Raw genomic sequence first — 25,139 nt, forward strand, 5'->3', positions numbered from 1 at the left:
ATAACTTTGGACCACTCAGCAGCAGTCCAGTCCTTTTTGTCTTTAGCCCAGGTGAGACGCTTCTGACGCTGTCTGTTGTTCAAGAGTGGCTTGACACAAGGAATGCGACAGCTGAAACCCATGTCTTGCATACGTCTGTGCGTAGTGGTTCTTGAAGCACTGACTCCAGCTGCAGTCCACTCTTTGTGAATCTCCCCCACATTTTTGAATGGGTTTTGTTTCACAATCCTCTCCAGGGTGCGGTTATCCCTATTGCTTGTACACTTTTTTTCTACCACATCTTTTCCTTCCCTTCCCCTCTCTATTAATGTGCTTGGACACAGAGCTCTGTGAACAGCCAGCCTCTTTTGCAATGACCTTTTGTGTCTTGCCCTCCTTGTGCAAGGTGTCAATGGTCGTCTTTTGGACAACTGTCAAGTCAGCAGTCTTTCCCATGATTGTGTAGCCTACAGAACTAGACTGAGAGACCATTTAAAGGCCTTTGCAGGTGTTTTGAGTTAATTAGCTGATTAGAGTGTGGCACCAGGTGTCTTCAATATTGAACCTTTTCACAATATTCTAATTTTCTGAGATACTGAATTTGGGATTTTCCTTAGTTGTCAGTTATAATCATCAAAATTAAAAGAAATAAACATTTGAAATATATCAGTCTGTGTGTAATGAATTAATATAATATACAAGTTTCACTTTTTGAATGGAATTAGTGAAATAAATCAACTTTTTGATGATATTCTAATTATATGACCAGCACCTGTATAACAATTAATCAACAAGGCCTATTGCGAATCTGCCTTTTCTGGCTAAGGTCCTCGAACGGGTTGTTGTTGGTCAATTACAGAAATATCTGTCCACAAATAATCTATTAAAACCATTTCAGTCTGGATTTAGATCAAGACACAGCACTGAGACAGCTCTTGTGCAGGTCATGAATGACCTTCTCACTTCTGCTGACATGGGGATTCATGCAGCATTTTAGTTTTCTTAGACATTAGTGCTGCTTTTGACACTGTATGTCATTCCATCCTCCTTGAAAGGTTGTGTGGGTGGTTAGGCATCTCTGGAGTTGTTTGATTGGTTTAAATCATATCTCACTGATTGTTTCCAGTATGGATGTTTGGGGCAAAATAAATCTGAGCCAACATTTGTACAGCAGGGTGTCCTGCAGGGGTAGGGCCCATTCTGTTGGTCTTGGGTTTCATTGTTATGCTGATGACCCACTTAGAAGGCGACATTCTCAGGACCTTGCGCAACGTTCCCTAAAAGTTCTCTAAATGTGACGAAAATTCTGAACCTTTACAGAACATTTGGGAGGTTCCTAAAACGTCCTCTTTTAGTAATGAAAGTGCTGCAGTTCAAGGTTCCTTATATGACTTTAGGGGGACGTTCCATTTTGGTTATTTTATAGTCAAAAAAGAACGTTACAAAGAGGACATTTGGGACATTAACAGAACGTTCCCACATGGTCCTCTATTGGTCATTTAATAACGTTCCCGATATGAGTTTAGGGGGACGTTCTATTTTGGTTATTTTATGGTCGCACGAGAACGTTACAAAGAGGACATTTGCGAAGTTAACAGAACGTCCTATAGTAATAGTCCCCTAAACATTCCCAGAACGCCCTGAATGTTCCCTGAAGGGCCACCAAATAACGTCCCCCAACCCTTAAAAGAACTCCACATCGTGACATCTCTGAACGTTCTGGGAACGTTATTAGGTGACAGGTTACCCCGCTAGAAATTTTACGTTCCCAGTACATTCTCAGAACATCCCCACTGGTGTTAAGGACATTGTCTAGTAACGTTCCCAGAACATTCAGAGACGGTCACGATGTGGAGTTCTTTTAAGGTTTGGGGGACGTTATTTGGTGGACCTTGTTTAGGGGACTGTTACTATAGGACGTTCTGTTAACTTCCCAAATGTCCTCTTTGTAACGTTCTCGCGCGACCATAAAATAACCAAAATAGAACGTCCCCCTAAACTCATATCGGGAACGTTATCAAATGACCAACAGAGGACCGTGTGGGAACATTCTGTTAATGTCCCAAATATCTTCTTTGTAATGTTCTTATGTGACCATAAAATTAATCAAATTGCATTTTAAAGAAATATCCAGGAAATACCCGTAACAAACTTTTTTTTTTGTGAGATGTTTAAGAAAAAGTTTTTGTTTGAACAGCCACTTTTGTTAGTCAATTTAGCTCTAATTTTCAGTTTAATTTTTTGATAAGGGCCATTCTGGGAACATCACAAATAAAATATGGTTCCCTAAACGTTCAGAGAATGTCTTGAATGTTCCCTGAAGGTCCACCAAATAGTGTCCCCCAAACCTTGAAAGAACTCCACATCGTGACCATCTCTGAACGTACTGGGAACGTAAAATTTCTAACAGGGGATACACAGATTTATGTCAGTATGCACCCTGACCTTAACTCTACAATTACAGTTCTTACAAATTGTTTGGATGAAATAAAATTGTGGATGCTAGAAAATTTTAAACTTAAGCCAAAAACCGAAATTCTACTTCTGCTGTATGCTGACGACTCTGCATAAACTTAATTTAAATTTAACTGATTCCAATTCATTATCTCCATCTTTCAAATGCTATATCTTGACATTATTTTTGATGCACAGTTGACATTCGATGCACATAAAAAATTGTTCATGCCTTTATCACATCTAAACTTGATTTTTGCAATGCATTTTATTCTGGTCTTCCTAATAAATTAAGAAACTGCAATATATTCAGAATTCAGCCACCCGGGTACTGACTCATTCAACTGTTCTCCAGCATATTTTCACTGTACTTTATTAATTACACTGGCTTCCCATAGAGAAACATATTTAAAACTCAGATTTTAACATATAAAGCTATTCATGGGACAGCCCCATCTCTGTAACCTAGTTTCTCCTTATACTCCAACTCGGTCTCTTCGCTCTTCTTGTACTCTTCAGCAGCCCTTATTTAAATTAAAGTCTATGGGGGGTCGAGCATTCTCTGTTTCAGCTCCACGGTTATGGAAGGCTCCTGCTTTGATGATTAAAAATTCACCAACACTGGATTGTTTTAAGAAATCCCTTAAGACTCATCTTTTTAAATCTACTTAGTGTCTTTTTCTTTTTGCTTTTTTGTATTCTTTGTAATCAAGTTTTTATTTGTATTACTGTTTTTATTATTATTACTCTGTGTTGTGTTGGTATCGCTTTGGGTTTGAGAAAAGCGAAATATGAATAAAATATTATTATTATTATTATTATGAATATCAGTTTAATTATTAAAAATAATGAATGTAATATGTTTGTATTTATTTTAATATTTCATATTTTAATATTATTTTTTTTACTAAGAACCTTAGTCACAATAAAAGTCTATAATTATTTTATAAATAACTAATAAATATTTTAAGTAATTAATTTAAAATAAAATGGCAATAAAATAAGGACTAATAAGATGTTTTTCTATACATGCCCTTAGGTGTTACACACACTTAGCTTCAGATGTTGGTTTAAAGTGCATGAGAGCATGCTGATTGCAGTTGCACTTGATAATTGTCACCATAGCGCACTAGCTGAGAGCTCTGAGCCGCCGGCGGCACTGAGACAGAGAGCACAGTAATTACTGCGAGTCTTTATCCTCGGGACTTCTCACTCACCCGTCTCCACGAGTCAAGACTCTGACACTTCACACAGCCAACAAAGAGACAGAGCAGTGGTTTTTACAGCACTGAACAAAGACGCATGAAGTTCTCCTCCTCTCTCAAGTGCTGTGAGGTTATTTTAATGTCATGCCTCGAGGATGTGTGTTCAAGGAGTTAAAAATTCGGGATTAATGTGGTGAAACAGGCTTCTGCTGGTGGGCTGTGGAGTCCTCACACTTGCTGGCAGATTAAATATTGAGAGGATTAGAAGAAAGAGCTGACATCTAAGCATTTAGGCTTAATTACGCAGAATTTTTCATGTCTTCACCAGGACATTAAACAGTAAAGACTATAGTCACAGCAGAAAATTTTAGATTGTTGAAATACTCCTGTTCTCATGTTTTACACTTAATTTGTCACATACTTATATTATGTGAAGCTTGATGTTATTATGGGCACCTGATGCTGAGCACCGAATGGACATCGGCCCCATGTGCCTCAAGAGGAGTTAAATATGATTTGTTTTTCAGGTTTCAGAGGCCCAAAATGAGCAAAAATGTGCAATTTAGGTGCAAAAGGCCTTTTACTTGATATAAAAAGTATGAACTATAAGGTACTACTGTACCTTAAACAGTTCCAACCGATTTTGTCCAAACTCGGTCCTGGAGGGCCACTTGTTTTTTGGACAAGACTCGAATCGGGCATGTAGATGTAATGGAGTTAATTTCAACTTAACAATAGTCTGTTACTAGAGGTGGGAAGTCCAGGGGTCAGAGAGTAAAAGTCCTGCCATATTTTTATTCCACCCACTGAAGAATTAATGAGATAAATAAGTGTTTAATTGAGTGATGATTGACCATTACTGAAGACACCTGATGATAACAAGCAGAATCACCAAAGGAGAAAATCACTATTTTTAAGTTAGATTAGGCTCTAAATGAGTTCAGATCAAATAATGATTATGTGAAAACATAACCAACACCACCTGATAATTTTTCAACTTGGCTTGTCTGATTGCAGTTAAAACTGCCCAAACAAAACCTAATATTAAAAAATCAAGGGTCAAGAGCTCAACTAAAACAAACCCTGACCTCGATGATGGTAACTTAAAAATAGTGATTTTTCTCCTTTGGTGATTCTGCTTGTTATCATCAGGTGTCTTCAGTAATGGTCAATCATCACTCAATTAAACACTTATTTATCTCATTAATGCTTCAGTGGGTGGAATAAAAATATGGCAGGACTTTTACTCTCTGACCCCTGGACTTCCCACCTCTGTTCTGTTATAGAATGCATTGCAGCATGAAGCATGTCACCATTGTTGAGATTTGTAGTTGTATGTAAGTGGGTCTATGGTTAGAAAGCTGTTTGAAAAGCCCAGCAGCAATCAGTCTGAAGCTTTCACTTGCACACCCACTGAAGCTAAGCAGGGTTGAGCCCAGTCTATAATTGGATAGGAAACCTCCTGGTAGACTGGGTAGTTGTGGGAAGAGGTATTAGAGAGACCTGTGGGTCTGATCAACCTGCTGCCACATACTGCCCAACGCCCCCGTACAGTCGCCATAAACTGTACTGAACAAAGGGTTAAAATAAACCCCAGAAAATAAGGGGTGTAACCCTGGGGCAAAAATAATCCCTACATTACATCATATACCCCCCTCACTCAAATCCAAACCTTGACAGTTAATGATATAATTAAGTGATTAATTAAGGGATGACTAAGCTGTAATGATGAACACCTGCTGTTAACAAGCAGAATCGCTGAAGAAAAGAGAAACACAAGAACAACAACTGACTTCAGCCACAGCCTTAGATGAAATCAACTGAAGATCTGATTAAACAACTCCACAATCAGCATTACCAGCTTCACTTATTACTAACCAGACTGACTTTATTTCTGTCACGTCTACAGAAGTTTGAAAATTTTTGGTTTGAGGTCACCATCGTGGAGATCAGCGTTTGTTTTAGTTGAGCTCTTGACCCTTGACTTTTGTCAAGTTGATTCTTTATCAGTAATTGCAGGTGTTTTCAGAAAACATTTCTGCATTGATAAAATAGATCAACATGGCTGTTTTAATGTTCAAATGACTGCATTAAAGTGGTTTAAGTATTTGCTTTACAGTTGACTTGCTTTTGGAAGTCATAGAAGTAATAGAAACGTCTTTTGAGAAGGTAATAATAAACTCAAATCATGTGATAAAAACTGTTTGTAACACTGAAGTGATTTGTGCAAAATTGTCCAAAACTAATTGAAAGTTATACATATGACACACTTAGACATCAGCACTAATTATAAAAACCTCAACAATGGTGACAAAAAAAAAAAAAAAAAAAAAAAATCAGCTGCATAATTTATTCATGTTGCAATGCATGCTGGGAGCCATGAATGTGTTGTGTACGCTGGCATGAAGCATGACACCATTGTTGTGTTTCATATGCCGAATGTTGATGTCTGTGAGTGTATAATTAACACAACACAAGTTATAAATGTAGTTAACAATGACAGTGTAATTTGAAGTAACATTCAGCATCAGAAACAATAGGGGTTACACATTACATTTTTGAGTTCTACACTCTTCAACACCTTAAGCCAACAATTACATAAAAGCAGTTGTTTGACTGTTATTAAAACAAACATGCTGACCTGCTTTATCAATGCAGAAGTATTTTCTAAAAACACCTGCAGTTGCTAATAAAAAAAGAAAAAGCAGCTTGTCAAGAGTCAAGAACTCAACTAAAGTTAATGCTGATCTCCACAATGGTGACCTCAAACCAAAAACATTTTCAATAAGGCATCAACAGCTAAACCTCTGTTAATGTTCTGTTATAGAATGCATTACAGCATGAAGCATGTCACCATTGTTGAGATTTATAGTTGTATGTAAGTGGGTCTATGGTTAGAAAGTGAGAAGCCCAGCAATGATCAACCTGAAGCTTTCACTTGCACACCCACTGAAGCTAAGCAGGGTTGAGCCCAGTCTATAATTGGATGGGAAACCTCCTGGTAGACTGGGTAGCTGTGGGAAGAGGCGTTAGAGAGGTTAGTTGGTCTGATCAACCTATGGCCAGAGTGGGTCCTAATGCCCCAGTATAGTCACAATAAACTGTACTGTATAAAGGGTGTCACCCTGGTGTAAAATAGTCCACACATCACATACTGCCCACTTCCCCCGTACAGTCGCCATAAACTGTACTGAATAAAGGGTTAAAATAAGCCCCAGAAAATAAGGGGTGTAACCCTGGGGCAAAAATAATCCCTACATTACATCATATACCCCCCTCACTCAAATCCAAACCTTGACAGTTAATTATATAATTAAGTGATTAATTAAGGGATGATTAAGCTGTAATGATGAACACCTGCTGTTAACAAGCAGAATCACTGAAGAAAAGAGAAACACAAGAACAACAACTGACTTCAGCCACAGCCTTAGATGAAATCAACTGAAGATCTGATTAAACAAATGTTTGGTTTGAGGTCACCATCGTGGAGATCATCGTTTGTTTTAGTTGAGGTCTTGACCCTTGACTTTTGTTAGGTTGATTCTTCTTCTTGCAGGTGTTTTCAGAAAACATTTCTGCATTGATAAAATAGATCAACATGTTTTGATGCTCAAAAGACTGAATTAAAGTGGTTTAAGCATTTGCTTTACAGTTGACTTGCTTTTGCAAGTCATAGAAGTAATGGAAATTTTATTTGAAAAGAAAATAATAAACTCAAATGAGATGATAAAAACTGTTTGTAACATTGAAGTGATTTGTGCAAGATTGTTCAAAACTAATTGAAAGTTATACATATGACACACTTAGACATCGGCACTAAGTATAAAAATCTCAACAATGGTGACACAAAAAAAATAAAAAATCAGCTGCATAATTTATTCATGTCACCAGAGGTGGGAAGTCCAGGGGTCAGAGAGTAAAAGTCCTGCCATATTTTTATTCCACCCACTGAAACATTAATGAGATAAATAAGTGTTTAATTGAGTGATGATTGACCATTATTGAAGACACCTGATGATAACAAGCAGAATCACCAAAGGAGAAAATCACTATTTTTAAGTTACCATCATTGAGGTCAGGGTTTGTTTTAGTTGAGCTCTTGACCCTTGACTTTTTAATATTAGATTTTTTTTGGGCAGTTTTAACTGCATTAAAACCAACTAGACAAGCAAAGTTAAAAGATGATCAGGTGGTGTTGGTTATGTTTTTACATAATCATTGTTTGATCTGAACTCATTTAGAGCCCAAACTTAGTTAGATTTACATTATTGATTTCAGCAACACTGTGATTCTACAGCAGAAGATCAACTTTATCAATACAATTTTTTTTTTTTTAAAGTTGTCCTTATCACAAAAAAAAAAAAGTCTTTCTTTTAGGCACACAGACATCAAGGATCAGCGTATGAATCTCAATGACGGTGACAAGCAACATATTCTGACAAACAGATCAACTCTGAACATTAGAAAACAATCTACTAAAAAGTCACAGAAAAACAGCAAAATTTAAATAGTGAGAATAAAGAAAATTACTAAGACAATTCAGCTCATAATTTATTCATGCAGCAATGCATGATGGGAGGCATGGATGAATTTTGATTGGTGGCACCCAGAATGCACTGTAACATGCTTTATTATTCTCACCATTGTTGAGATTCACAGACTGATTCTTGATGTCTGTGTGTTTAAATGAAACATTGTTTTTAAATCAGAATTTTAAAAAAATATATTTTTGTATTGATGAAGTTGATATTCTGCTGCTGAAATCAATAATGTAAATCTAACTAAGATTGGGCTCTAAATGAGTTCAGTGATTCAGATCAAATAATGATTATGTGAAAACATAACCAACAACACCTGATCATCTTTTAACTTTGCTTGTCTGGTTGGTTTTAATGCAGTCGAACCTGCCCAAACAAAATCTAATATTAAAAAGTCAAGGGTCAAGAGCTCAACTAAAACAAACACTGACCTCGATGATGGTAACTTAAAAATAGTGATTTTCTCCTTTGGTGATTCTGCTTGTTATCATCAGGTGTCTTCAATAATGGTCAATCATCACTCAATTAAACACTTATTTATCTCATTAATTCTTCAGTGGGTGGAATAAAAATATGGCAGGACTTTTACTCTCTGACCCCTGGACTTCCCACCTCTGGTTCTGGGAACGTAAAATGTCTAGCGGGGTAACCTGTCACCTAGTAACGTTCCCAGAACGTTCAGAGACGGTCACGATGTGGAGTTCTTTTAAGGTTTGGGGGACGTTATTTGGTGGACCTTCAGGGAACATTCAGGACGTTCTGGGAATGTTTAGGGGACTATTACTATAGGACATTCTGTTAATGTCCCAAATGTCCTCTTTGTAACATTTTTATGTGACCATAAAATAACCAAAATGGAACGTCCCCCTAAAGTCATATAAGGAACCTTAAACTGCAGCACTTTCATTACTAAAAGAGGACGTTTTAGGAACATCCCGAATGTTCTGTAAAGGTTCGGAATTTTGTCACCTTTAGAGAACTTTTAGGGAACGTTGCGCAAGGTCCTGAGAACGTCACCTTCTACGTGGGCAGGCCACTACATGTTAACTGAATCATCAATATCCATAATAACCATCACCACCTGATCAGTGCTTCTTCTCACAACTTTTGCTATAACAAATGTGCTTTAGAAACACACTGTTACAGCAGCCAGTGGGCCCGTATAGGGCCCGCGTAGGCTTGTTTGCACGAATGACAGCTGGTTTGAGCTGGTTTAAGCTGGTCCTAAGCAACTAACTCCAGTTTTGGACCATCTTAATTATAATTATAACCAGCTCAGGACCAGCATAAACCAGCTGCCATGCTTCGAAACATACCTAACCAGCATATGCTGTTTTTTTTTTTCAACAGAGTAAACATGAGCATATCGGCAAAACAGAAGAAAAAAAATATGAAATGCGTTATGTTAATGTCTTATCTGTGTCATTGGATTTGTCATTAGGAGCAGCGCTGTCAGATTCACACTCTTTTGATCCATGTTCTTGCTAGATAAAACATGCGGAGGTTACTCTTACAAGAAGTTTTTATAAGAGAAATCCTGCACTGCATATCTTAACCACACGGTGTCAGTGTTTTGCAACAAAAGATGGCGTGTCGCTGCACACCTCATGCAAGTGATTATTCTTATTTTAGCAACGCAAATGATTTTTATTTTATTACATAAAGTTCACACATTTTTACATGAGCACTTTAATGGAATGAAAGAACATGGACAGAGACCAGTTCACATGACATTTATTACATTTGGAAATACATGCACCATAAACATGCTGAGTTGAATCTGTGTAAAGAGTTTGTATAAAACTACCAAATTCTCCCCATATCGTCAATGGCATATTTGGAGTTAGTGTCATTTGACCAACTAAAGCAAAAGCACATCTGGGCTTCATCCTGGCATACAGTTCTAGGATTCCTATAATGTTTATCCAATACACAGCAGTACCATACATTTCATTACCAATGCCATACAAAGCACATAAACAGTCTATGATGCTGAATAGCTAAACCTGACATGGCTTTAATAGTTCTTAAAATAAAGTGTTTCAAATACACACACAAAAAAAGACTGATTGAATCCATTTCTATGAGAAAACAAAAGTGTTAGAGGCATATTTTTCATGCTGAAACAGAATAAATAAACAATAAATCAGTTTTTTATAAAGATTTAATTTAAAAAAAAGGACAGTAAGCAAATAATAACCAAGGTTATCTATAAATTAATTCTTCATATCAAAGAAGGGTGCGATCTCTTAGCTTTATCATTTGGTGTTTTCATTAGCATGACAAAGAAAAGTGACTTGCCCCTTCACAGCACAAACTAAACAGCAGAATAAACGTCAAAATCTACAGCAAACCGCCACTCGCTCTGAACTAAATGAGGAAAACGAGGTAATGCAACTTTCACAGTGACAAAGGAGAATACAAACTACTACAGAACAAAACATTACTGTCCATAAAGGGTTATTTCAATTCATTTCATGACAGATATTACAGTATGTAGTGTAAATAGGGTTAATATTAGAAAGATTTTGTTAGGCATGGCTGTCATACAACTATACAAAACTATTTTAAAAATGGCTTGACTCTTCTCATGAAACTATATCCACAGCATTGGATTGGATGGATATCCAGACACATGTATCAGAGTTTGCTAACAACAAATAATAAATCTCTTCATAACCAAAAGCTCTTGTAAAAACAAATGTTGTCCAATAAGAGTCCAAAATATAAATGAAACGAAACAAAGCACACATACAGTCAAATATCTTAAAGATTTACAGCCAAAAATAGTCCCAAAGAGTAATCTGAACTATTGATGAGCTCAGGTAACCTATTATAAAGGCCATGTCTATTTACGTATCTGCAACATTTAAAATTAAGAGGAGCACTTGGCTTGTTTCTACCTAAGATGACACAGATATTTACCCGTAAGGCAACGCTATTGCCCAAGAGCTCAGTACGCTAAATGCTACTTGCTACTCCACATCAATGGCAATCTTCCTGAATGTTATAAATCATGGCAGGATCTGTAAGGTAACAACGCCTCTTTTCAGCTAGAAATATGACCTAAAATGAACGAAAAAAGTAGTGCTAGACTTTGGATGGATAAAAAAGATTCAATTGTAATCTAAAGCTGACTCACCATCAAGTGTTAAAGTGTCGTTGTAGTGTAGAGATGAAAATGAAGTGTATAAAATTGTAAAGAAAAATGTGCGATAGGTTAAAATTTTGTATAATGTCACTAAAAAGTAAAAAAAAATATATAACAAAACAAAACGAAAAACAATCCCGAGTATCTGACATTACAATGAATCCAGCGGATGCACCACAAAGGCGGGTGATTTAAGAATCAAGTGAATTGTGGAATGTGGGAGCAGCAGTGCATGCAGATATTCTGGTCCTATGAAACATTAAGGCACCAGAGGTATCAAATATCTACTTGTTTGTTTTTTGTTTTGTTTTTTATTCAAAAAAAAAAAAAGAAAGAAAGAAAGAAAAAAGATTTTCCAAGTCTTCTAAAGGCAGTTTTTGTGAGTGCATACAACATATCATGGAGGAGACGGAACTGATTTGACTTCATGCTTGAGCACCTGTCATCTTCTGCAGAAGAGGCATCTGTAGAGGTAGAAATGTTTTTTAATATGGCATAAAAATATGCTCTATATGCTCTATAAAAAAGTAATAATTGAAGAATAGCATGATTTAAACTCGCAATTCTGACTTTTTTCCCTCGCAATTGCGAGCTTATATCACAATTATGTAAACTCGCAATTGTAAGAAAAATATTTAGACTTGTGAGATAAAATGTTTCAATTTAGGCTAACTTTTTTCATTTATTATTCAGTGGCGGAAACAAGATTCCATGGTTTATTGTCATTACTTAAAGGTGCTAAAGAGGATGTTTTGTTTTATACATTTTTGCAATATTACTTGAAACTGTCTTTACTAACTGATAAAAGACTATTTATTAGGTGCACTGAAAGGAATAATATTAATATACATCATCTGTGCACGAGGTAGGGCCTTAAAAACATCAGCCAATCGTTTACGCGATCAGCGCGTAAACGATTGGCCCTCTGGCTTGTCAATCACTGCCATGACGTTCCTTGTGAGAGACGTGCGCGGCTGCGCTCTCCAGTAACTTTCCACACTCCACAGGCGCCGCATGCAATGTTTTTGTCAGGAGACAGGAGTAACAACTGCAGATTATGAGTTACCTGCGGTGAGTTTCGACATAATGAATCCACTAACACGACACAGCGAATGCCGATGGTAAACACTCGTGTTCCGATACTCGTGCACAAGTTTTGGGAGGCGTTCCCTCGAAATGAGCTGTGAAGGAGGGGGTTGTTCTTACGCATGCGCTCATTTCAAAAACTCACTAACAGTCTTTGGTTTCTCAGTCGACGGAAAGATCCTCTTTAGCACCTTTAACTACTGATGCACATTTCTATTTTTTTTGGCAGTAAGTTTTGGAAGATCTTTATCTTTGCAAGGTGGACTTTTCAGGATAGGAGATGGACTAAAAATAAACTCCCACCCCTTACAGCTAGATTCCGGAAGATGAATTCTTCAAACAGTGGTACAAGAGGATGTGGTGCTGGTCCTTCAAGAGTCACTCTCAATCTGTCTGTCTTCTTGTATTTTACTACAATTCAGTATGTGATTCTTAAATGGGGGGCATTTTTTAGGATTCTTTACCTAATCTAAGTCTCTGAGATCCTGACACCTTGCACTCCTGGAGAATCCAGGTAGGTTGCAGTTCTGGAAAATGGTGGCACTGAAGACTAAAGGGTTTCTGATGGTTTCACACTAAATTCTTCACCTTAATTCTTAATTATTTTGCAGTTAACGTGTCTTTTCTTCTCCACCTGTTTTTGTATGACCCTGCTGACCCAATGAGCATTTTGCTGTCCAATGGTCATGCTTTAACTGCAATTTCTAGTATTGCATGCTTCTAGTGGGAATTTAATCATTTTTGACCTTTCAGTCTGAGATAAATCTCTTTTTGGCTCATTTTATCTGTAAAAGAAAACAAGCCTTCATAAACTAACTTCATGACTAGATACAAAATTAATAGTAGTTATTAAGATTGATTGGCTTGGAATTGGTAAAATGTGCTTGGGAAAAATATGATCAGAAAATCAACTTGCATAACAATTAAGCAAAAAATTATGCATTTAAGCAGTTAATAACATACTATAACAATATAATAATAACTGCTGCAAGTGGCAACACAATACTAAACATCATCATTGAAAAAATACTACTCTCACGTGTCAAAACTCAGCATCCTGAACATCGCACTTTCTGCAACTAATGGTGATTGTTTTTGGTCAGTGATAAACTCTTTGGTCTCAACTAAAGAAAAACCCAAGAACTTTTTAAAAAATAATTTTCCAGGACAACTACAAGATTTTCCAGGACATTTTACATTTTCTCTTATTTTCCATGTGTTTTCCAGGACTGAAAAATTTATCATCAATTTTCCAGGTTTTCAAAGTTTTCCAGGACGAGTGGGAACCCTACATATTGGTTATCGATCATTTCAGAGATTTTTTTTTACAGATTATTCAGGTTATTATGGAAGCTTGTTTCCACCTCTGAATAGGTAATTGCGACTTTTTATCTCACAATTCGGACTTTTTTCTCACAATTACAAGTTTACATCTCGCAATTCTGACTTTTTGATATAAACTCGTAAAAAAAGTCAAGTCTTTTTTCCCCTCAGAATTGGACTTTATAACTCTCAATTGTGAGTTTATATCTTACAATTCTGAGAAAAGTCTGAATTGTGAGAAAAAAGTTTGAATTGCGAGATAGAAACTTGCAATTGTGAGAAAAAAAAGTTAAAAGTTTTAAATTGCTTTATTTCATGGCAGAAACAAGCTTCTATAGTTTATTAAAAAAATATATTTTCAGAAATGTCATCAGTATTGATCAATTTTGAATATATTTCAGCTGATAACTGATATTCATTCATTCATTTATATTTAAAGCGACTTAAAGCTGCTGTCCGCGATTTTTGTCCCTCTAGCGGTTAATAAACAGAACTGCACGCGTCTTGCGGAGGAACATTGTAGCCGGAGCTACTTTTCTCCGTGTATGTCTATGGCGAGTCACGCAGTTACTGTGATACTCTGCGGCGGGTCCTGCCAGTCCGGTCTGAAATAGTCAGAATATAAACACTTATTATAAGTGTACCATGATGATTCAGGATAAGATAAAAACACGGTTTGGAAAATTGATTCATGTTTGTAATTTTTGTAAATTTTTTTAACACAAAAAAATTTGCGGACTGCAGCTTTAATGAGGAATACAACAAAACAATTCATCTTAAATATTTGAATTAAATTACATATTTAATAATTTAATAACTGTTAAAATGTAATCTTTATCAAATCTCAAAATGAATTTTTCATACGGTACATTATAATGTTGTAATGCCAAAATTCACTTTTAAAATTCACATTTAATTGACTGTAGTTTTTAGTGTTTTTATTTACTAATTTATGAAAAATACTTTATTTATACTTTACAATACTTTATAAATACTTTATTATAAAAATAATTGTAAAATCAGCTCTAGAGTAATCTCTACTGATCTGGGCTTGAGATGCAAAATGTATGATACAATCATTGTCTTACACACACACACACATATATATATATATATATATATATATATATATATATATATATATATATTATTTATATGACTGGCACTTTTGTGGGTTATTTTCCAATTCAGGACATTATTGATTGATTGATTAATTAATTATTTTTACTGTGCACTTTAATGTACATTTTGAATGAACTGCCCATCTAACAACATAAAACACTTGATTTACTCGGTTATGGTTATGTGTTTTAATCAAAAGCTAATTTGACTTAACCCTCACTCTCAGTCTCACCTTGGACAGGTCCACACCCGTGAGTGCATTTACAGACACGGGCAGCTCTGCAAGGAGACGGTTCACCTCCCCGGTCACACGATTGCCGTCCCCACTCAGAATAACAATCTCATTGGTCCTGCCCAGAGGAGCAGATACCTTTGCTGCAATCTGTGGAGGTTGGAAGTTAGAAGATCTAAATCTGAAATCAAGGCCTTCAACACCCATAGTGATCTTGTACAACTGCACTGGGGATCTCTATGAAGGTAATCCAAATGAGTTCACTCACCTTGGGCAGCGCTTCTAGGACGAGTGCGGTCTTGGCAGCTTCTCCGTACTGCTGGTAGGCCTCTGCCTTCAGCCTCATACTCTCCGCTTCGGCCTTCCCCACAGATGAGATAGAAAGGGCCTCCGCCTCTCCGATCTTCCGAATCTTCTCTGCCTCGGCCTGAGCGGTCAGCACTTTCTTCAACCTGTTCAGTACCACAGATATAGCACAATTCATTTCAGTGTGTGTCACAAATCAGTTAATCAAATGCATAATGGATACATGATTAATCATATTTTGAAGCAACATCTGTGCCACATCTGTGAAACATTATTCTAAAAGTAAGAGATGCACAGATGGTGTAGCCTAGTGGACACCAAAAGATTGCAGGTTCAAATTCATGAACCAGCAAGGCACTTAATCACGGTTGCACAACAACAAGGTCAAATTTCAACCCCAAAATCAAATGATAAAAAAGGAATTATATATTTTAAATATTTATTTAAGTACATCCCCACCAAAAATTTTCATGATCATATTACGTCCCAAGTTTTTTGTACTTTCCGCTACACCTCAGTGGTGTTTCCTCATTAGTTTGTTATTCTCTTTACTGTAAAGATGCACTCACATTAGCGGACAATTTAGAAGACAAAAAATAAGTCCCTTTTTCCCTTTTTTTATTATTTAATATTTTGTATTTTAGGGGATTTTATGGTACTAAATTATATTTATTATATTTAATCCTGAAAGAACAATGTATTCACTATTTGAGCATAAACCTGAAGATTAAATTTCCAACTAAAACTGTCACAAATCTTGAATTGTACAGAATTATGTTTGGTCTTTTTTTAAAGACACTTGCAGATTATTGCTGAAGTGAATTTTTACTTAAAAAACTTTTAAAAAAAAAGTTATAGAATTTTTAAGTTTATTGTTATGAAAAAATGTATGCACAAAAATACCATTTTCAATATTTATATGAAATATATATTTTCCAAAACATGTTTTACTCTAAAACTGAGAGAAAATCAAAGCCATAAATCTAAACAAGTTGTGTTCTAAATTTGAGCTTGATATCTCAAAAAATGTGCTTTTAGTAAGATTTTGTTTGGACGCAGTACCAAAAGTTTCCACAATATAAAATCTGTTTGCAATGGGGTCATTTTTGACTGTGAAAAGTGTTACAAGTGTTACTATTTTTTTCAGGACCAATTAATCTTTGTCCATGATTTTTTTGTGTTCACATAGCAAGTACCACAACTTTTACCAAGTTTCGTACCATTCCTATGAAGTAAAATATTTAAAAAAAAAAAAAAACAGTTTTTCTGTCAAAAATGACCAAAGAGCACCAGAGGGTTAAACCAAGCAGCTTTCCGGTGGTCAACGCTGCAAATTCATGTGACCAACAAAATCTGCATTGCAAATTTTTGTTTGCATAGATTGGTATTGAAATGACTGTATTTTCACTGAGTAAATGGTAAATGTGGCTGCACCTTAATACAACTTTTTTTTCTTCTTTTTTTTAATATTTTATTTAGGTATAAAATATTTTAATTATATATTTAAATATAGTTTATAGTTTAGATTTGTTAATATTATTATTACTTATATTTATACTATAATTTTTCAGATTTCTATTTCTATTATTATTTTTATTACCTTCGTTATTAAATTATTAAACATTTATTTATATTTGAAGAGTTTGTTTCCAAAACACAGTAACTCCATTTTGATTAATTTAAGTAAAAATGTGTTTTCTTTACCAAGAAAGTGGCAAGATGAAAACCACTATTTTCTGTTTCAAACTTTCACATAGCATCTTTTGGTTATAAAAACATTAAAAATTCAAATCTACATTTTGATTTTAAAAAGTTTATTATAAAAACATATTATTTTTTTTCCCCAAAATGCAATAAATCCATCAATATAAAAGTTATTTTTCAAATTGAAAATACACAAGAAAGTAAGTTGATTCACATATATGACAGAGTCTAAACTTTGCCAATATTTATCTTATATACAGACATTTAAATACATTACTAAAAATACTAAAAATACATTCAGCCGTCGCTCCCAAAATTAATTCAACGGGTCATCTTGTTAATGTTATAAATTATTTGTCATTACTGATTAAAGTAATGTATCTGGCGCCACCGCACGGTTAAATAAACACATTTGCAGAGCACATTGGTATTAAAAACGTTTCCAACGTTTACAGTGGGTGGAATGGTGCGCTGTGATTGGTTGAGCGGATATTGGTCGCATTTTGGAAAGAAAGGGAGAAAACATGACAGAATAACACGACGGATATCGCATTTTGCGCAAAATTAATAAATGACTTTTCAATACCGACCAGATACAATACTGATTTTGGCAGAAAATTATTTTTTTGAAAATGTTGCTTATCACATTTTGGAACCAAACTCTTCATTAATTCATATTTTATATCATTAACCTAAAGGCCTTTGCACACTGCGCATGTGTTTTTTCGTATTCGTAATCCTAATAATTCATCACGCACAGAGACCTTGCACACTGAGTCCGATGCGTATTAATGAATGCGTTGCGAAAAAAATCGCAAAACAATACAAAATGAAGTCTTCAAGCAGTGAGCACGATTTCGTTGTCCTCTCTCTCCTTAAAAAGAGGAAATATCGAAAATTTCGCATGCGAATTTCGGACTCAGTGTGCAAAGGCCTTTATTATGTATTTAGTAATTATTAAATGTATTTAGATCACACTCACTTCTGTCCTTCAGCCAGCTGCTGCATCTTGTAAGCCTCTGCTTCAGCAGGACGCTTGACTGTAGCGGTCAGCTCCATCTCTGTCCTCTCAATCTCTTTCTCCTCAATGGCGATCTGCTTTTTCCTCTGCACAACCTCGATTTCGATCTCTTCCAATGTGATCTTCTGCTGCTCTTTAGCTGCCTGCAGTTCATAGGCCAGCTGAGACTCGGCTTTCTGTGTGGAGGAGAGACACATATCACACCATTACTATTACTCAGTCTCATCTGAGATTCTAATAAATGAATATGTATGTATAAGCCTACATCCGAACGGCTAACTAGATAACTATGATTTAAGATGGCCCTGGATTGAAATGAAATTTAATCCAACCTTAGTGTTCACTTCTTGATTGAAAGCAGCTTTCTGCAGCTCCAGCTCTCTCTTGGAGTCGGCCATTTTAGTGTCCGCCAAGAACTTCACATCCATCATTTCTTTCTTGCACTCAGCTTCCTGATCAGGGAGGTGGGAAACAACAGAAGCTAATGAATGCCACACATCTAATGGATAATGCATTAGCAATAAAGAAAGTGAAGCCAGAAGTCACTTACTCTAATCCCAGCATCCCTCTCTGCCTCGGCCACTCCGATGTCGGCGTCCCTTTGTACAGCCGCTGTCTGCGTTTTTCCAAGAGAGCTCAAGTAGTCCAGTTTATCATAGACATCCTGTTAGAAAAGACAAGTGGTCATATTTTATTTTTTATTACTTGTTGTAATGTTTCTTTATTATTATTTTGATAATAATAATTGACTATGACTTAAAATAATATAAAGTATATTATAAAATATACTATATGCGTGTGAGAGTGTGTTGTTATTGTTAACTAAATCTATTAAAGGTGCAATATGTAATAATTTGTCCCCTAGAGGTCGCTAGAGGCCTATTCAAAACTAAGGCGTAGCTTGATGACGCCAAGTTTGAGTGTGGAATCTTGGGACTTGTGGTCTCCACCTCAACGGACGGTGCAAAAGAATAGGGATAGCCTTGGTGAAAAAGTTTAAATTGAAGTATTGTAATTACCAAAAATAAATCTTAAATCAAATTAAACTGAAGCTACAAAAAAAGCTACAAAAACAAAATTACTAAAACTCAGGGTACGTTTACACGACAACGATGTGTTTTTTTCTTTGCATTTTTCGCGTACAGACGACAACGTTGTCAAAACGATCCGTTCACATGGATCCACGAAAACGACTAAAAACGCTGTATTATTCATGCAAGGCCAGTAGATGGCGATGTCGCATGAAAACAAACACTACACGCATTTGGACTGAACATGTAATACGCATGCGCATAACGTTGCCGTTTTCACACATTCGTGTTTTTGTAATTTAAATGGAGACGATAACAGTATCGTTTTCAAACACCTGCATTTCAAAAAACATTTTCAAAAGCTTGCGTTTTCAGCCCCCAAAACGCAGTTGTCGTGTAAATTAATAGTTTTACATTTTTAGTTGAAAAACTGTTAATATTAAAGTTATAGTATTTATTATAAAATAAATATATAATAAATACCATATAAATAATACTAAAATAACACTTATTTTAGTATTATTATATATATATAAAAAATAGACTGGCAGTCTGATATTTATACTACATATGCACTGGTCCTTCAGGTCTATAATGAAGTATGACTTTGCATTAAGAAACACCCATAACTTACTTTTATGGTGAAGCTGAGGATCTCAATGCCCATCCGGCCCACATCAGGAGCTGCCACCTCCCTTACCAGCTGAGCAAACTGATCTCTGTCCTGGTAGATCTGCTCCACTGTTAAAGTGCCTATCGTTATAACAGAAACAGAACATTAGCTTCATAGAATCACATATGAAAGTGTTTTTTAATGAGGTTAATATAAATGTTGGTAATCTATTAACCTAAGATTGAACGCAAATGTCCCTCCAGGGTTTGCAGGACCACAGCCTTGATTTCCATGACAGACTTTCCCAGAAACTGCTCACATGCAACAGCCAGCAAGTCTTTGTCAGTCATAACCTTGATCTGACAAAAAAAAAAAAAAAAAACACAAGGCAAAGGAAAAATTCATTTTGTTTTCTTGCACTCTGAAAAATCTTTTGAAATAAAAGTTAATGCATTAAGTGTTAATAACTACAGGGGGTCTGTAACATTTTAAATGTTATTGAAAGAAGTCTCTTCTGCTCACCAAGGCTGCATTTACAGTATTTGATCAAAAATACAGTAAAATCAGCCATATTGTGAAATATTATTACAATTTAAAATAACTTTTCAATTTTAGTATATTTTTTACAATGTAATTTATTCATGTGATGAAAAGCTGAATTTCCAGCATCATTACTCCAGTCTTCAGTGTCACATGATCCTTCAGAAATCATTCTAATATGCTGATCTGCTGCTCAAGAAACATTTATTATTATCAGTATTGAAAAGGAATCCTTTGATGAAAAGTTCAAAAGAAAAGCAAAAGAAAAAGTAACATTATAAATGTCTTTACTGTCACTTATGATCAATTTAATGCATCCTTGCAAAATAAAAGTATACATTTCTTTAAAAAAAAAAAAATCTTACTGACCCCAAACTTTTGAACAGTAGTGTATACTGTAACTTTCAAGTACAAAAAAAAAAACAATTTACTGATACTAAGCTGTATCCCATTACCACACTACAATCTAATATATATATATATATATATATATATATATATATATATATATATATATATATGAAGAGTTCAGATGTTTGACATGTTTTCTTTTAAATTAGCATTTTTACCAGGCTCCCATGTTTAGGTTCAGTAATTTCAATTTAATGGCAATGGAAAGTTTATTAGTCAGAAATTTTGAAATGCCTTATTTTCAAAAATATCACTTTAGTCAATTCATTGGTATTTAACAAATTAAGTATTTTGCTGCAAAACCAGCTAAGTCCATGGGCCCTATCATACACCCGGCGCAATAGGCGCATATATATATATATATATGTGTGTATCTTATTAATTAATTATTTATTATATATTGACTTACACATAGCTAAAAGTCAAAGTAACAATTATACATGCAACCCCAGAGAATTGTAGACATTTCGTTCAAACGTATCTGCGTTACATATTTTTACCAATTTATGCCATCCTACCATGACTATTTTTGGCCAGGGACACGACGTTGCCATTGGACCAATGTTCGCTGGGTCATTAAGAGAATAGGCACAACCCCTTTGGACCATGCGCCTGGTGCGCCGACCGTGTTTTCAGTCATTAAACAAACAAAAGTGGATTCGGCCACACCCTAAGTGCACCTGTGCCATGCACTTCAGTCCATGCACTTACATCGTTAAAATAGGGCCCCATGTGTGCTTTTTTGCAAAAACAACAAGTCATTGTAAAACACCCGTTTCTGTCAGTTTTACAGCAGCAAAAGGAACACTGTTGTGTTTACTTGCTACTCTTGAAATCCTGTCATTGCCACTGTAACGACGGACAAGACATGATAAAAACTTGCATCTCGGCAATTGAAAGCCGGCTCATACACACACTAAGTGTTTAATCCTGTTCCTGAAGATCCCAGAGATCTTCCTCCAATCCTGCAAGGACGGATCACCCCAACATTTGTGTTCTCATCTAATGATAGAAATCTAATCATACATTTAATAAAACAACAGTAAATGAGCTGTGAGCGGTCTATGTGAGAGTGTTTACTTGAGCAACTCCTGTAACTGTAATGGCGACTCCCTCCGCTGTCTCCACGTCTTCACACTTAGGCTGTAGTGTCATAATCTCTAGTGTAATTCTGGGGGCAAAAAAGAATGCCAGAAGTTAAACACAACAAGTACAACTAAACTATGCCTAAGGCAAGAAAAACCTGTTTTTCCAAAGCTTGTTAGCATTGCAGAATTCAAAAAATGGGACAAAAGTGTCAAGGACAATAGCAGTGACTGACAGGAAGTACTGTATGCAATCAGAGAGATGTTCAAGGTGAAAGCATGAAACAAATGCTGCGGCTCAATAGAAAAGCATCAGATCAGCTCATAAATCAACTAATACAGCTGATCATGGAAATTTAAGATGTGAACCGAAATAGTACCATATCAATATCTGAATGACAGAATATCTCAAGTGATCTCTGAAAACCTCTGTACAGCATGCACAGCCAAACTGGTTTGACAAACACACCTGACCAGGTGTGGCTTTTAGTTTTCTAAGGTCAGGCATTATAATTATAACTAAACAACGATTGAGTGTTGTTAAGGTGAACTTTGATGGCATTTACTGCACCACACAGTGAAATGTGATCCTCATTTATTTAACTGTTGTTACCTCTGAGTGTCTGATATAAGCCACCATGCCCACGCCCAGCCTCCCACCACATACGTCTTGTCATCTGACCCACAACAGGCACCTAGATGAGAGCAAAAAACATGTGATTGCAGTGATAATCTCAACAGACATAGTCAAACATTACAAGGATATGATCTAATGAACTGAGTTCAATGGTGATTCAAACATGAAGCGAACTAGAAGATGCTAAGATGTCCACCCTTAGAAAAAAAGTCATACCATGAATATTACTATTATTTATTACACATTACATATTTATGTACAATGGCAGGGGTCTTCAAACTGGGGTTCAAGGAAACAATGTAAATAAATAAGTAAATAAATAAACTAAATAATAAAATAAATGAAAAATATATAAAAAAATGAATTAAAGGTGCAGTATGTAAGATTTCTGTCTGCTAGAGGCCTATTCAAAACAAAGGCGTGGCTTGATGACGCTAAATTTGAGCGCGGAATCTTGGGACATGTGGTCTTTACCTCACAGCCGGTGGAAATAATCGGGATAAGACTCGGGAAGAAATCATGTTCATGGATGCGATTATTAACGTTACTGTAGTATGAAGCAGAGCAGGACCGAGTGTTGTGGGAGCTGAACGAGGCCACTGGAGCGATTGCGCAACACACGCCTCACGAGCAGCGGAACTTTTATTATGACACAGTCGCCGGCGCTGCTTCAGCTTTTCCAGTCATGAATGTGAGGTAACGCAGCTCTGTTTATCATATTAGATACATTCGAGTGTGTTGAAAATGTTATAACGTTACTCTGTGCGTTCGCTCGGCGGCTGCTGTGAGACACTTGTTTGAGACACACTGCAGTAAGATAGATCGATTTTAGAATATCATATTAAATACTGGATGGCTTGTGTTGATAAATGGCATGCATTTAATTTTAAAACATATTGTATGATGGAGAAATTTCTGAATTACTGTTAATAAAAATAAAGCTGCATCTGATTATGCTATGTTAGCTGCTTGACAAAATAGTGTTTTTCTCTGAGGCATGGTACAGCATGGTACTCGCAAAAAAAAAATCAAGAAAATTAGATTTAAACAATAAGACTAAACGTGTTGAGCTATATAACAATAATTAGTTTTCTGTCTATAAATATATCAAAACAGTTGTTCCATTGTCTATTAAAACGTATAAATATTAAAGCGTCTGTGGTGTTTCCATGGTTTCTACAAAATAAAGCCAAGGATAACGCGGATATGATGGCACATGTCCCGGAACCTTGGTTAAAATTGCAATTTTCTCAAGATTTACAAATAGTTGGAAACATTTGAGATATTGTAAGTACTCAAGTGAACAAAATATATAACACTAGTGGTTTTTGGATATTTTACTGCAAAAATCTTACATATTGCACCTTTAAATAAAAAACACATTAAACAGTATAATACTATAGTGAGAAGGGAAAACAACTTGATAATGTAACAAAATAACAATAACTAAATATTTTCTAAATAATATTTTATGCATATTTATACTATTAATTTGTTGCAGTATAAATTTGGTCTTATAAGCGGCTCTAGCACCTGAAAGATCGTATTTTGGAGTTCTGAGATATATAAAAAATTGAAAACCCCTGTACTATGGTATTAACATGGTACTCCAAGGTACTTACACTAGACCATAGTACAAAAACATACTGAAGTACTACATGGGACATGTACAGTACCATGGTGGTCCTACAGTATCTTTAGAAGTACCATGTACATACCATACTATCATAGTATAATTAGTATAAATGAATGTTATTATAAAATATTAATAATTATTAATAAAAAATAAATCACTGTTAGAGTGTAACGGGATGCACCTAGCATAATGTAATTTGCATAATGGGAATTACTTGTAAATACTGAATTTCATAAATGAATATGTTTATGTTTCAATTTATCCTAAATATTAGAAGTTAAAAACGACTAAAATAGTTATGAATGGCTCTCACGTAACGTTAAATGCGGAAGAGCTGAGCTAACATAGCTGTAGCTAGCTAATACACGACTGGATGATATTATTAACCACACAATTCATAACACATGCAAAGGCAAACATTGAAATACACACTTCACTAAACAATTAATGCAATAATTGTTTAAAAATAATAAGGTCTTAATATTACAAGCTATCGTAAACACAGATTATCACGATACCTGACACAACGAGCGCTTCATTTGGTCCAACAGTCAGGCAGCAACCCATACTTGCATTTAATACCGATCTATAATCCTTTTCCTAAATGTTTAATAAAGCGTTTATTTAGCAGCTTTTTGACTCGTAAACTGAATAGATCCCCACCCTAGTGAGAGAATAAATGTTTGTCAACACAAGCGACCCTGCCCACCACTGGAAGGAAGGAAGGGAGAGGGACGTGATACTGTATGGGTGTGTGCTAAAGCTAGCGAGCTCCCTACCTAGACAGCACTTTTGAGCGTTCGAACGCGTTCGAAATGCTGTCTAGAGAGGGAGCTCAACTGGGTTTTGGAACACAGGCTCCGTGTTGTCATGATTACTGTAAATGCTGCTGACTATATCCATGTCTAATCTATACGTGAGCTAAATTGACATATTTTGTGAACTGCAGATGTTTTATTAGGTCCTAAATGTTTATTCCCAGATTGTCTCCATTCATTCCTGAAGGATATACTTTCTTTATTTTACAATTAAGACGAAGGGTCTTAATTGTAAGAGCTGAAATAC

At 35.6% G+C, this 25,139-nt stretch overlaps 1 protein-coding gene across 1 annotated transcript; it reads right to left on the reverse strand.

The window, feature by feature from the left end:
- Positions 1-9,894: 9,894 nt before the first annotated feature.
- flot2b (flotillin 2b) lies at positions 9,895-24,830 on the reverse strand. The gene is made up of 11 exons (XM_048160263.1): positions 24,593-24,830; positions 22,415-22,496; positions 21,797-21,887; positions 20,001-20,124; positions 19,787-19,905; positions 18,672-18,785; positions 18,454-18,573; positions 18,083-18,297; positions 15,359-15,542; positions 15,091-15,240; positions 9,895-11,791 (listed from the first exon to the last, which is right to left on the reverse strand). The coding sequence occupies exons 1-11, from the start codon at positions 24,639-24,641 to the stop codon at positions 11,753-11,755; spliced, it is 1,287 nt and encodes a 428-aa protein (XP_048016220.1). The 5' UTR covers positions 24,642-24,830; the 3' UTR covers positions 9,895-11,752.
- Between the last annotated feature and the right edge of the window lie 309 nt (positions 24,831-25,139).

The sequence above is a fragment of the Megalobrama amblycephala genome, linkage group LG16 (assembly GCF_018812025.1).
Source record: "Megalobrama amblycephala isolate DHTTF-2021 linkage group LG16, ASM1881202v1, whole genome shotgun sequence".
Classification (NCBI taxonomy): Eukaryota; Metazoa; Chordata; class Actinopteri; order Cypriniformes; family Xenocyprididae; genus Megalobrama; species Megalobrama amblycephala.

What these genes read in the sequence shown, in the direction of transcription:
- flot2b (XM_048160263.1), bottom strand. Translation starts at nt 24,641, where the DNA reads ATGGGTTGCTGCCTGACTGTTGGACCAAATGAAGCGCTCGTTGTGTCA. An exon ending in TGAAGCGCTCGTTGTGTCAG is followed by an intron (nt 22,497 to 24,592) that starts GTATCGTGATAA and finishes GCTCTCATCTAG; the next exon opens with GTGCCTGTTGTGGGTCAGAT. An exon ending in CTTATATCAGACACTCAGAG is followed by an intron (nt 21,888 to 22,414) that starts GTAACAACAGTT and finishes TTTTGCCCCCAG; the next exon opens with AATTACACTAGAGATTATGA.